The sequence below is a fragment of the Vidua macroura genome, chromosome 29 (genome assembly GCF_024509145.1).
Source record: "Vidua macroura isolate BioBank_ID:100142 chromosome 29, ASM2450914v1, whole genome shotgun sequence".
In the NCBI taxonomy this organism is placed as follows: Eukaryota; Metazoa; Chordata; class Aves; order Passeriformes; family Viduidae; genus Vidua; species Vidua macroura.
In genome coordinates, this window is record NC_071599.1 from 3,198,275 (window position 1) to 3,211,943 (window position 13,669).

Below are 13,669 nucleotides of genomic sequence, written 5' to 3' on the forward strand. Positions count from 1 at the left end.
CTTCTGCCAGCTCCTGGTGCTGCAAGCTGGGCTCACAGGGCAGCATTCAACATTTAATTCCTTCCTGGCCCTGCTTCCCTTGGACAAATGCAGTTTTAGATCAGGGAAGCACAAAGTCAGGTTTTAATCAGACACATTTGTGAGCACTGTGGAAAAAAGAAAACATCTCCTGAATGTTTCACCTGCTCTCTCCTGCTGTCTTTACAAGTAACTGCCTCAATGCTGCAATCAAATGGACAATGCCATAAAAAATAGACTGAAACAGTTTTCCTGGAATTCTGTGCCTTTTCAGCCCAAATTTCAAGCCCTGCTCCACGTTCTTGTGGTGTCAGCTGGAATGAAATGGCCCATCTGGGCACAAAGCTGTTCAAAAGGGCGAGATTACACTGCATCAAAAAGCATTTTGTGCTTTAAAAACTGAAACATTTGTTCCTGTGCAATCTTTAGTTCAACTGTCTGGTTTCAGAATCCATCCAATAAAAGTATTGCCCCAAGCAAATGCATAAAACACATTAAGTTTCCATAAAATTGCTATTATTCTTAGTTTGACACTGAGCTGAACTGAAAATTCCCTATCTCCTATGTGAATATACAGTTTCTTGACCTGCACCATTCATCTGAGGAATAATAATTCCAGGTTGTTTTGATATAAACTATGAACAGGTTATAATTGCTGGGGACATGGCTCAGTGGTGGCCTTGGCAGTGCTGGGGGAGCAGTTGAACTCCATCACCTTAAAGGTCCTTTTCAATCTGAACAATTCAGTGATTCCAGAATCATCACAGGCACCAACAGCAAAAAAAACTTTATTCTAAAAAGAGAATCAGGGTTTATTACAACTAGATCATTATTTAATGTCATTATCATTGGTATTTATGTGCAAAAAGGTCAAGGGTAGCTGATCTTTCCTGAGAACAGGGACATCTATCAAGTCTGGTGTCAGACTTCTCAACTAAACCCAAGTCACAAAACACAAGATACTCTCAGCCTCCAACACCTGAAGTAGTGAGAAGGAACCAGCCTGTTAATGAAAATGTTGTTTGGTATTTCTTGAGAGCCACTGGAAAGCCATAAGGATTTTTTATGTACATAAACAGATTTACCCATTATTGTTTTGGCTGTTGTACTTCAGGCCAATTCAAACGAGCATTCTGAGGAATCACAGGAATTGTTTTGTAGTTGTGGCATCAACATATTCTAGGCAATTCCCTAAATAAAAATGCTGTTTATTTTTCACCTCCAAGACTTTTTATTTTTTAGGCTTTTCTAAAAGTTTGAACTACCAGGAAAACAATGATTCTGTGGAATTAGTCTAAGACAAAAAACTTTTGTCCCAGATCCTGCAGGAAATATTCCTGAGCTACCCAAAAAGAAAATAAATCAATTCTTCATGTTTTAAACTTTTTTTCTTGAAACTTTTTTTCGGTGGGTGGCTGTGATTTCATCAGCAAACTTCCCTGAATGACCAAAGGCAAGAGAAAGAGCTACAGAATCCTGCACTCAGCAGTTTTACACAGGAACAAGGAGATGGAGCAGGAGGGCGAGTCCCAACCTGCTGCCCTGTGTTTCCACTGAGTGAGAGTTCCACAGGCTGCCACTGTCACTTCTTGCCTTTTACGTGCTAAACCTTCACTACTGCCAGCACAGCCAAACCATTCCTACACACCGTCCTACAAAATAACAGGGGCAAAATGTCTATTTTTGTTCGAGGCTCAGGTTTTTGGGCTTAGCCCAGCAATGTCTGCGTGCCCCAGGACACTTTTTGAAAGAATGAAATCCATACTCGGTGCCAAAAAGCAAACTGAACACAGCAGTACCTGCTGATCTTGTTTCTTGTAACACCTGGGAATGTCAATCATTTCTGGGTTTCCCTTTCCTGCTCTATGATTTTCTCCTCAGAAAAAAAATATTTAGTAACTTTCATGTCTGCACATTTCCGGAGGACAAATTTTAAATACACGAGGAAAAAATTCTCCACTGAAAGGGTGGTCAGGCATTGGAACAGGTTGCCCAGGGAAGCAGTGGAATTATCATCCCTGGAAGTGCTCAAAATCAAAATTCAAAAGTGTGGATGTGGCACCAGGGTTCAGTGCTGGGAACTGAGATGGATTCCATCATCTGGGAGGCCTTTTCCAACCTGAGGGATTCTGTGATTCCAACTTACATCACCCACCCACACCCCTTCAGACTGGAGAGAAACCCTCTATTCATATCTCTGAAGATACTCCCCAAGTTTTATGAGTCCTGTCAGCACTAAACTTGAGGAAAAAAACCTGTCAGAGATGACAGTGCAAAGGATTTTCCTACTATTTTCATTTTAACACTGGTATTCCCAGGAGGAGAATTCCACTACTTGTCTTTGTCTTTCAGTGGTTAACTGTGCACACTGCAAGTGCTAAATTGTCATTCTAATTCTTCATTGCTCCTTTAAAAGAACAGAAAGTTCCCTTTCAGAGCTCCAAGTAAAGCCACACCTGGCTCTGAATGGGTCACATGTTTGCTTCCCCTCCTCTGCATCCACAGCAAAAATTCATGGATAGCTTTCCTTTGCTGAAGTGTAATTTGCAGTGCTAAAACTCACTTTATTACGTGGCAGAAAGACAAAAAAAACAACCCTTGGGTATTATACTCAAAACATGTGATGGTTTTAAGCCATCATTCCCATTTATTTCCACACAGACACTTCTAATCCCACTTCAGGAATCAGCAGGATGTTGTTTAGTGTCATTTCTAACAATCCAAAGTGCAAAATGGCAGCAGGGAACAGACAGACTTAAACACCATCTCAGAACAACTCAGAGAGAGCAGAGGATCTAAAGTGACTTATCATGAGTCAGGGATTTGAAACTCTTGTAAATAATGCAGATTTAATGCAACAGATCTGCATCCTCTGCATCCAGGGCTGCTTGCCAGGCAGGAGAGCAGTGACTGCACTGAGGGGAGCTGCAATCTAAAACTGACATGGTATCATCATGCATCACATCAACAATACTCTACACCATCACTAATATTTGCCTCCCTTTCTTCTTCCCATTTGAAATGGGATGCACCTCTGGGAAAAAAAAATCCTGGTGTATAAACAAAGATGTCAAGGAAGAAGAATCCCTGCTGTCGCCATGAGAATTCAAATATTGATTATTTTCTCTGGTGGAAACTCCCAGGGCACGATCTCTTGATGCAAAGGGAAAGTCTCCAGACACAGTGGTGCCTTTTGAGTGTAGAATCAGGGAATTATGGAAAGTCCTGAGCTGGAAGGGACCCACAGGGATCATGAGTCCAGCTCCTGGCCCTGCACTGACACCCCAACAACCCCACCCTGGGCATCCCTGGGAGCAGTGTCCAAACCCTCCTGGAGCTCTGGCAGCCCTGGGGCTGGGACCATTCCCTGGGGAGCCTGGGCAGTGCCCAGCACCCTCTGGGGGAAGAACCTTTTCCTGACACCCACCCTAAACCTCCCCTGATTAACTTAACATTAAACCTCCCCTGAATAAGAGATTTTCAGCTGCAGGGGCCACCTCAATTCAGACATCAAGAGACATCACCAGCTGGATATTCTAGACTGTTCCAATACTCAACTCATTGCAACAGAGTCTTGTCAAAAAAAAGAAACCATCAGTGTAATAACAAACTACCATCGACTCTTCTGATGTTTTTCAAGCCAAAGTTAGAAACATCATTAAAAATAATAAGCTTGTTCTGAAATGGAAGAATGTAAAATAAAGACCACTGCCAAAATTTTAAGTTACGCAACGTACACTTGAGAATTTCTTGTTCAATAGGCTGACTACAAACACCTCTGCTCCCAGTGGAGGAAAACCCCAATGTGAGTGCATTGTAGAGTCTGGAAAAGGCAATTTTAGTCCTTACACGTAACATCCAGCACACTTGCTTTGTAAGCATGTAATTTATTACTCAGAATCCCAGAATCCCAGACTGGCTTGGGCTAAAAGGGATTTTAAAGATTTCATTCCACCCCCTGCCATGGGCAAGAGCACCTCCTTCTATCCCAGGCTGCTTCAAGCCCTGTCCAACCTGGCCTTGGGCACTTCCAGGGATCCAGGGTCATCCACAGCTTCTCTGGGCACCTGAGAAGCCTCCCCAGCCTCACAGGGAGGAATTCCTGCCCAGTATCCCATCTAACCCTGCCCTCTGGCAGTGGGAAGCCATTCCCCCTGTCCTGGCACTCCAGGCTCTTGTACAGCTTCTCTCCCTGGCAGGCTCCCTTCAGGCTTTGGAAGGCCACAATGAGGTCATCCCCAAATTTCACTTCTCTTTAAGGTGACTCTTCCTCCAGGCCAATTCCAGTCAGGGTATGCCAGGGGAAAGGAAAAGGTCTGGGTATGTCAGGCAGACATCAAGGAGGAGTTTTCCTTCCCCTTGGGCAGGCTCTGCCTTAGGAGATCTGCCAGGAGCCCTGAGAACAGGACACAGGCTGGAGAAATGGAAATGCTTCAGCCTTGGGAAGCTCTGCAGCAGGAGCCCCCTGAACAGAAAACCCCTGCAAAGGAAGGACTCCAACTTCCAGGGATTCCCTGGATTCCCCTGCTGAATCACCTGGCACTACTCCACAAGGGTATTCTAACACTTGATTAACAAAACTTTTATGTTTATTGGAAAAAAGAGCAGACTGTAACCAAACCCTTCAAAAATTTAGCATCTACACAACTATATTTGTAATCCTTGCCATTTATCCTATTTTCCCTATCTGCTACTGCTGCTCTTACTGATTACATCATGGAGATCATAAAAACAAATCCTCGAGGCAGGGCCACTTGCTGGTGTTTGCAAAAGCCCTGGCACCTCTCTCCAGCCACTGCATTTACATGCAGTTATCACCAGGCTGGTTTCTAACTCGTTTGGAAAAGTCTATCTTACTTCTCAGACCCTGCCTGAGCAGTGACAGGTGAGACACAACAAAACAACTGCTTCTAACAGGTAGGAAAAAATATAAATCCACCCAGCAGAGACAAGCACAGCACATCCAGAGCCTCATCCCAAGAGAGACAAGACACCCAAACCCCTCCACTTTGTTACAGAAAAGAGACTAAAAATCTCCCCACTACTTTTCAGAAATGAACCCACTTCAAGTGAACATGGGAATTATCTTTCACTGCTGTTGAAACAACAAATTGGCACACTGTGAAAGAGCTTCTTTTCCTGCTCGTGACCACAAAATAAAACCATTTCTAACACCAGACACTTCAGTATCAGAGGTTACACGAAAAAACAGCAGAACACAGTGGTGCAGAGATGATGAAGCTTTTACACACAGCTTAAATGTACCATGACTTGCAGATCACCCCACAGCCACATCACTCACTTGCTTTGAAGGACAGTGCTCGTTCTTCTCCTCTGTCATCTTCCCACTCTTGGGAGCCCTTCTTGGCTGCTTGATGCTGGTTTTTATGGCAGGCCGGCAGACATAATTCTCCAGGTTCTTGGGAGGCTTTTTTGTCCTCTTTGCTTGCAGGCCAATCTTCAGTTTGAGGTTTCCCTCGGAGAAGTTGGTTTCTTTCACCGAGAACTGCTGCTGCGCATCGCCCAGAGCCTCGCTCTTCCCGCTCTCCTCCCTGCTCTTCTTCCTCCCCTCCTCCTCGTCCTTGCTGCAGCCTTCGAGCTCTGCTTCCCCTTTGCCCACCAAGGTGCCAATGTTTACCACAGAGGGGCTTTTCCCAGAAAACCCTTCAGAATCAGAACCCAAGCCTAACATAGCAGTATTCCGAGGGTCCATCACAGGCGGAATATTTGCCTTCAGGTGATTTTAGGGAAGATTTACAGAGATATGTTCCTCAGGAGAGCTGTTCCACTATGGGCAGTCAACATCTTTCACTCTGTGGGAGGAAAAGACAGACAGCATAAACTTGGATTTTCTAGCAGAAATTAAATTAATATTAAATAAAACCAATATTGAGATATAAAACCAATATATAAACAATAATATAGAAAATCAATATATAAATAATAACATCATGATATATAATAATATATAAGTATATCATATATAAAACCAATTAGAAAACATATAAAATATAGATTTATATTATAGATTAGAAAATATATAAAATATATAAAACCAATTAGAAAACAAACAACTGTACTTCAGACAAGCACAGCAGCCGATGTTCCAAGACACCAATGCTTCCAGTCACCTCTTTCAAAACCACAATTTATCTGTAAAACACTTTTAAATAGTAAGTGAAAAATAAAAAGTATGTGAAAAATATAATTTCCAAATTATCCACATGACACTTCAAATGATGGCTACAGATTTCAATATTGATCATCAAAATGATTTTTTTATTTATAACCAGAGCCAGCCCGGTTAGTCCCAGTCTTGCTGCTTCTGGATCCACTGAAAGAGCTGCATCTAAGGAAGGAGCAGGCATGAGAAACCCATGAGAAAGCATCCAAAGCCCAGCAATATTCTGGTTTTAATTATCTGAGCCACCAGGAAAGCTGAGCCTGAGCCACGTGTGCATCAGTTTACAAACACGCCACAAAATCCGCTCGTTAGTTAAGGACTTTCCACAGCTCAGGAAGAAGGATGGAGAACAGATGCCAACCAAGCATTCACACACTGGTTTGTGCTTCCTGAAGCAGGGGAAGAGGAAAGTCCACATTTCCATCAGCACAGACACTGCTAGGAATATAGAATTGACCTATTGAGCAGAAAATAATAGAGGGAACCTTTTCATCTTAACTACAGCAAATTAGTGTCAAGCTCTAAGTTTGTGAGGGTCCCCAGACCCTTGTGAAGCACTGACCCCCTGCTCACCACAGAGACCCCGAGCTTCCCTCCCTGCCAGAGAACAAACCAAAGCTGTGCTCCTTGTAATTTTATCACGCAGACAAAAATCCCAAAATCCCAGAAGTGTTTGGGCTGGGAGGGACCTCGAAGATCATCTCATCCCACCCCTGCCATGGGCAGGGACACCTTCCACTGTCCCAGGTTGCTCCAAGCCCTGTCCAGCCTGGCCTGGAACCCTTCCAGGGATGGGGCAGCTTGTGCCAGGGCCTCACCACAAAGCCATTCCCCCCTGTCCTGTCTCCAAACCTTTGTAAATTCTCTCTCCATCTTTCTTGCAGGCTCCCTTAAGGCACTGAAAAATGATTTGTTGTGGGGGCATTCTAAGGAGAAAATGTTTAAATATCTGCAGCACTTAAATAGCTTTATCATTTTTGAAATGAAATGGATCAGAAACAGGTCTGAAAAAACACTGATTTGCTGAAAAGTGCATCAGAGGCACCAAACCAGCCTGAATCTCCTGTCCTTCCTTCCCTTCCCTACAGTCATTAAGGCTGAATGTGAGGAATGGCATGGAAAGATGTCATGATGTCAAAATGAGTTTCAAACAAAGGTCTCAAGGAGCCCAGCACTTTTCTGTGATGTTTGGCATCCTGGCAGGTCAGCAGGAGCACAGAGCACATGGCAGGTGCCACAGCCCCCCTGGCCAGACAAGAGTTGGGGAATTCAGCAAGGAGCTGGTTTTGGGGTGGCTCAGGAGTGCAGGCATGGGAAGGGGAAAGGATCAGGAATGTGAAAGGCGACACCAGAGAGCACCAAGGCAACTGCAGTGGACACAGGTTGGAGGACAGATGCCAGGATTAGTGGGGGCAGAAGAAATGCTGCTGGGAACACCAGATGCAGCCAGTCACAAAGCCAGGCTTCCCTGGCTACGTCCTCAGAGAAAACAAACTTATTTCCATGTGTTCTGGGCACCTTATTCATGGGGTTTCTAGCTGCTGCTCTGGCTTCCCAACTACACACATCCTCAGAAATCAAACCTGCTATTATTACTCATAATACCAGAGGTAATTAGACAAAACCTCCGTTTTACAAGGAGAAAAAAAGGGTAGAGCATTGTGACATGGACACAGAAAGTGAGTCAGTGGCACTGCCCAGTTCAAGGCACAGTGTTAGTCCAACAGGCTTCACCATGTCACTAAAAATGGGCTTTTTCATATACATCAATGTGCAAGGAAAACTGGCCAGCAGGTAAATAATGCTGAGCTAAAGCCTGAATTTATATTATTCAAGTCCAAGAAAAGGAACAATCCCAGATGCCATCATGCACCTCTCAAATCTGTGCTCACACAACTGTTTCCTTCTCTAGTGACTGGAATGCAGAGCAGTCACAATACTTCAGACATTTTCTTACAAATTAATTAATTAATCAGCTTCAAATACAAAACCAACAGCAAGACTCACACACTGACCTTTAGAAACTGCAAGACCCAAAGTGCACGGTGGGAATCAGAGCAAAGGAAAGGTGTTCACATCCTACTCTGTGCTAAGAGGGTCAGTAAGCATCCCAAAACAAAGCCACTAAATTGATGGCTCCCACAAACACAGAGCAGGTCATTTATTTATCCATTAATTGCCCTCAACACAGACAACAAAAATGCTAATGCTGGCCCTAATCACCATTTTGCCTCCATGGCTGTAATCTTCTCGCAGCTCCCCACTAATTCACAGGATGTGTGTCTGCCACTCAGATCTCATCTCCCTGAATCCCCACGTGCTGCTTCCTCCCTGCCTTATCAAGTTCAAGCTTCCTGTCACTGTCTCCAAGGTGTTCTCAAGTGTACCTTGGCTCTTCCCTTGCTCCTGTTCCCCGGAGCTGTTTCCCCAGTGATGCCACTATTTGTTTTCTTTTCTCACTTTACTTTCTCTGTGCTACTCCTCACGCTCAGTGTGCCTCGCTCGCTGCAGGATCTGTTCCACTCCTCCTGCAGGTTGTGCCTTAAAACCTTGTGGATGGCAAAGTAAACGAGCAGCCAACTGGTGACAGCCACAGATAAAAAGCTGCACTAATTCACCCTGAAAACGCTGATGCTTTGGGTCTTTAAAGACCTAAAATGATCATATTTAACCATGTGAGATACGGTTCTTATCCGTGTCTCTGCTTTCCATGTTTGCTGCACAAAGTTCCAAGTCTTGTTCTGAATTATCCCACATCCATGGTGTCAGATTAAACCATTATAATATATTGTAGTTAAGAAATAGTTAACTTCTGATTATAATTATAAAATCTGTATTGTCTCACCCTTCACACGAGACTGAAAAGAAAATCAGAGTTTTTAAAACGCCTCTCAGTTGCCCCATCTCTAAGTCAGAAAAAGGCTTAATCTGACACATGGGATTTAAGGTTAACAAAACTTCTGCTGGATTGAAAACCATCCAGTACCAAACCCCTGCATGGCCTCTCAAGTGACGAGCAAGACATGTCCTCACCACTCCCTACGAAGCAAATCACATCAAACTCCCAGCCCCTCAGCCAGCAGCTTCTGTAGATCTCAAATCCCTCCTGAAATTGTTCTTCCCCAAAAAATTAACTATGAAGCATTTTAACATCCATTTTGACACGTGCCACCTGGAACTAAGTGGTGTTCATTAATGATTTCTCTAATGCCATACACAGTTTTAATACCTGGCATTCATCCTTATTCCCCTGGTGTCACATCCCAAGCCCTTTCTGCCCATCAGCAGAAAAGATTTCTGTTCTTCTGATCCTCTGCTTTCCCAGAAAGAAAACACCAAGGATTGATTCTACTGCCAGATCCCAGATATGCTTCCCCACACCCCCTCAGCAATATTAACTGAGATTTCCCCCTCTGTTCATTCCTGCTGCTGCTTTTCTTGATGAAAACACACTGTCATGTCATATTTGGAAAGTGAATATTTTTCTTTTGGCTCTTTTCATTGCTTCAGCTCCAAGGGACATTAAAACCAATTCAGCTAAGTGTTAGAAATCCCAGAATATTACTACTAACTCTATGGCCTCCCACAGTCCCCTCTCAAATTCATTGTCTTCTTTTCTTTGCTAAGGATGACAGACCACACTCAGAAAAGAGAAATAAAAAGTGGGATAAAGCCTCACTTAAAGTATTTCTCTATATCACAATCCCTGAACAGGAGCTCAAGGGCCTTGATTCACCTGCACAAGCATTCTTAAAATGTTTAGAGATGGAGGCATTTCCCAGGAATAAAGTTCCTGTTTGCTTTACAGGAGGTAACAAATAAAACTCTTTCCAATCAGAATCTGCTGGGTTTTTTTTCCTGACAGACAGAAATCCCAGGGGACCTGTCTTGTCAGGAAGAATATTCCACAGAAGTGCTGGGAGCAGAGGCCACGCTCAGGGAAAGCACCTGGAACAGGACATGGGTTTTGTGGGAAGAAAGGCAGAGACAGACGTGGTAAAACACCCTGCAAGTGTGCTCCAGTGGGAGGAAAACTGGGAAGCAGAGATAGAGTTTCTCCTGGTTTTTAACCTGGCCCCAGACCTGACTGCAGGTCTGGAATCACCTCCTGAATTTGGAGGTGCAGGGTAATTCTGTCGGTTGCCTATTCATATGCAAATAAAGGCAAAAATTGCCAAAATCTGCATAACCAAGCCGTGCCTGGAGCAAAGGTTCCTCCACCCTCAGGCTGCGAGTGCCAACATCAGCCAACGCTGACTGCCGAGGGAAAAGCAGTTTGGGAATTCTCCTAAAATATGATCCCAGCTGCTACAGGGTGAGTCAGGAGCTCCCTGAGAGGTCTCCACATCCAGTGCCTTCCAGGGGATTTTTCTGGACAAAAGCCATTTCTTTATATCCATCTAGTAAAAGATAAGGGTCACAGCAAACCAGCACTTCCCCTTTAAATCCTTTAAATCCTTTGGTTATTCCCAACCCACCCCAAGCCAGAAAGGGCACACCTGTGCCACAGGTAAGGGACACAAAACCAGGGACAAACACAGATTCTGCTTTCACAGAACAATCACAGTAGGTCTCATGACAGATTTTTTCCCTTTGCAAGCCGGACATGGGACTTGTGACCTCACTGGAGGGGGAGAATGTGCCCACAACAGCACCAGCCCTTCCAACAGCAGCAGAAATTAATTTAATTTTTAAAATAGCCAACAATCCCATAGACAACAATATCTATTTAAAAAAACAATTAATTCAGTAACTACATGTGCTATTGCCACTTTTCTCTTGTAAAAGGAGCACTGCCATTTTTACCAATATGCCTGTCTCTTCCACCAAGGAAAAAAAATGTTTTTTGTATCCTCCAGGACAATTTAAACTTTTGAAAACAACTGGAAAAAAAAAAAAAAAGCTTCTTCTGGAAATTGTAACTCAAATTTTGTCACTGGTTATTATCACTCAAACCTTTTTAGGCGACTGCCTGTAGCAAAGAATTCAAGTCCAAAAAGAAGTTGTGGTAATTTTGTCTTTTAAACCCAGATGTTTCAGACTTAGAAGTGTTTAAAATGAAAAAAATAAAGCCTGTCTTTTATACTCTCAGACAGCTGAGAAAAGCTTAGGGTAAGAACACTTCCTAAGAACTCAAGCAGGCAGACAGATGATGATTTTAGAGCCCATCTCTCCCCATATGTTCAAGCAGCTGCCAGAACTTCCCCGTTTCCCACAGAGGCACCAGGGATGATCCCAAGGTCCTCAAGGATGACCACGAGTCTTACAGGATTCGCCCCAAAACCCCACACCCCCGGAAAACAAGTGCAGGTGCAACCTAAATGACTTAGCAATGAGGACAGCCAAAACAAACCAGGAGAGAAGGTCCTGAAAATGAAAACGGAGCCGATTTCAAGGGATGAGGGTAAAGCCACAGGTTCTGCCCCTGCTCCCAGAGCTCCCAGCAGCTCCAGTTTCCCTGCCTGGCTCCTGACAACACACGGCTAGCAGCAGAGTGAATGCGTGTCCCGAGGCCATCGGATGGAAACCCACATTCCACGCAGCTTCCAGTTCTCTGCTCCGTAATTAACAGGGTGAAGAACCACAAACCAAGGGCCAAAACCAGGAGTCAGGAAGTCAGGAGACCATGGAAGAGAGGGACAAGGATGGGAACACATTTTGGATTTTGATGGGAGAGATTGGTAAGGCCAAGATAAGGCTCAACCACCTAATCCCAAATTCACGATCAATAAAGATAAAATAGGATTAAAATGCAATGAAACAATAAATAAAACCGAATAAAACTTCAGAAGTACGATTTTGGAGAAGGACGATCACGCAGTCTACAGGACACTGACCCATTAAACCAGCCAATATCCCAAAACCCCCCCAAAAAAAAACACATCAACATTTGGCAGGGAGACCCCCGCGCTCCGTTCCCCGCATCCCCCGCCCGTCACACGGGGCAGGACCGCGCCGTGCCCGGGGAAACACCGAACTTGGGGGATGCGCGGCCCCGCTCCGCAGGGAAGCGGGGCCAGGCGGGGCCCCCGGGGCCGCTGTCAGGCCCCGGCCCGCGGCCGAGCGCGGCTGTCAGGCTCCCGGGGGCTGCCCCGGCCCCGGGCCCCGCCGCTGTCAGCGGGCCCCGCCGCCAGCGGGGATCCCCCGCCCCTCGCCGCGATCCCTGTCAGGGAGCCCCCGGTACCTCCCGGTGCGGGCCCGCCTGGCAGGGACCCCCCGGCCCGCCCCCGGCCGGCAGGGACCCCCCGGCCCGCTCCCCGGCCGGCTCCACGCTGCGCCCCGGGCCCTGCCGGGGATCCCCCCCCGCCGCCCCCAGGGATCCCCCGCCGTCGCCGGGGATACCCAGCGCCCGCCACCGCGCCCGGAGCGGGGATGCGCTCCGGGGGTGCGGGGGGGACACGCGGGAGATGCGGGGGGGGTGCGAGGCGGCCCCGCGGAGGATCCCAGCGCGCCTCCCCTCCCCCCGGGCCGCGGGCCTGAGGCGGTCCCAGTCCCCGCCCGCTCCTCACCGTGTCAGCGGCAGCGCGGCCGGGGCCGAGCACGGGCTGCTCCGCGCCGCATCCCCGCGGCCGCCCGGGCGCGGACGGGGCCGGGGCGGGACCGGGACCGAGCGGCCGCCGCGGCGGGGCCTGAGCCGAGCGAGGCGGCGGAACCAAAATGGCGGCGGCTCCTGCTCCGCCGCGAGCGAGCGCACGGCCACGCCCCCGCCGCCGGCCACGCCCGCTCCGCGCCCGGCCACGCCCCCCCGGCGCGGCCACACCCCCGCGGGCAGAGGGCGCGGCGGTCACGCCCACTGTTCGACCACGCCCTGCTTAGGCCACGCCCGTTGTGCCACGCCCATCGCGATCCCGGTCACGCCCACCGCGAAAAGGGCTCGGGAAAGGGAAAAGCGGGGAAGGAGGAAAAGAGGATTTTTTGCCCCAAAGTGATGCAGGTGGTTTTTTTCACCCACAAAGCCGTCTTTCCTTGAATGCCACACCCACGCGCTTGCCAGTTCAGGGTCATCAAAGTCTTCGCGTGGGACGTTAAGGGGTTGGAATTAAAGGTCATGGAGGCACAACCCTCCTGCCGTGGGCAGAGACATCTTCCATTAGACCAGATCACTCGCGGCCTTGTCCAGCCCGGCCTTGGACACTTCCAGGGGTCCAGGGGCAGCCTCTGCCAGGACCTCCCCACCCTCACAGGGAGGAATTTCTTCCTAACAGGTGACCTAACCTTTCCCTCTGTCAGTTTGTACCCACTACCCCTTGTCCTGTCACTCCAGTCCCTTTCCATCTCCCTGGAGCCCTTTAGATCCTGGAAGGTGCTCTGAGGTCTCCCCAGATCCTGCTCTTCTCCAGGCTGAATCTTCCCAGCTTTCCCAGCCCTTTTGGCGACGTCGCTGTCCCCACTAGACTTCCTCCAACAGCTCCATATCCTTCGTATTTTGGGAATGATGCTCACAATATCTGATGGGAATTACTACAG

At 47.1% G+C, this 13,669-nt stretch overlaps 1 protein-coding gene across 3 annotated transcripts in view; it reads right to left on the bottom strand.

The window, feature by feature from the left end:
* Positions 1-12,796, bottom strand: part of ASH1L (ASH1 like histone lysine methyltransferase) — a 64,500-nt gene extending 51,704 nt beyond the window's left edge. For all 3 annotated transcript variants that reach the window (XM_054001008.1, XM_054001007.1, XM_054001006.1), the window contains exons 1-2: positions 12,712-12,796; positions 5,321-5,831 (exon numbers count right to left, since the gene is read on the bottom strand). In XM_054001008.1, the coding sequence (XP_053856983.1) occupies positions 5,321-5,731 (411 nt within the window). In that variant the 5' untranslated portion in view covers positions 5,732-5,831; positions 12,712-12,796. The remainder of the gene's footprint in view (positions 1-5,320; positions 5,832-12,711) is intronic.
* Positions 12,797-13,669: the final 873 nt, after the last annotated feature.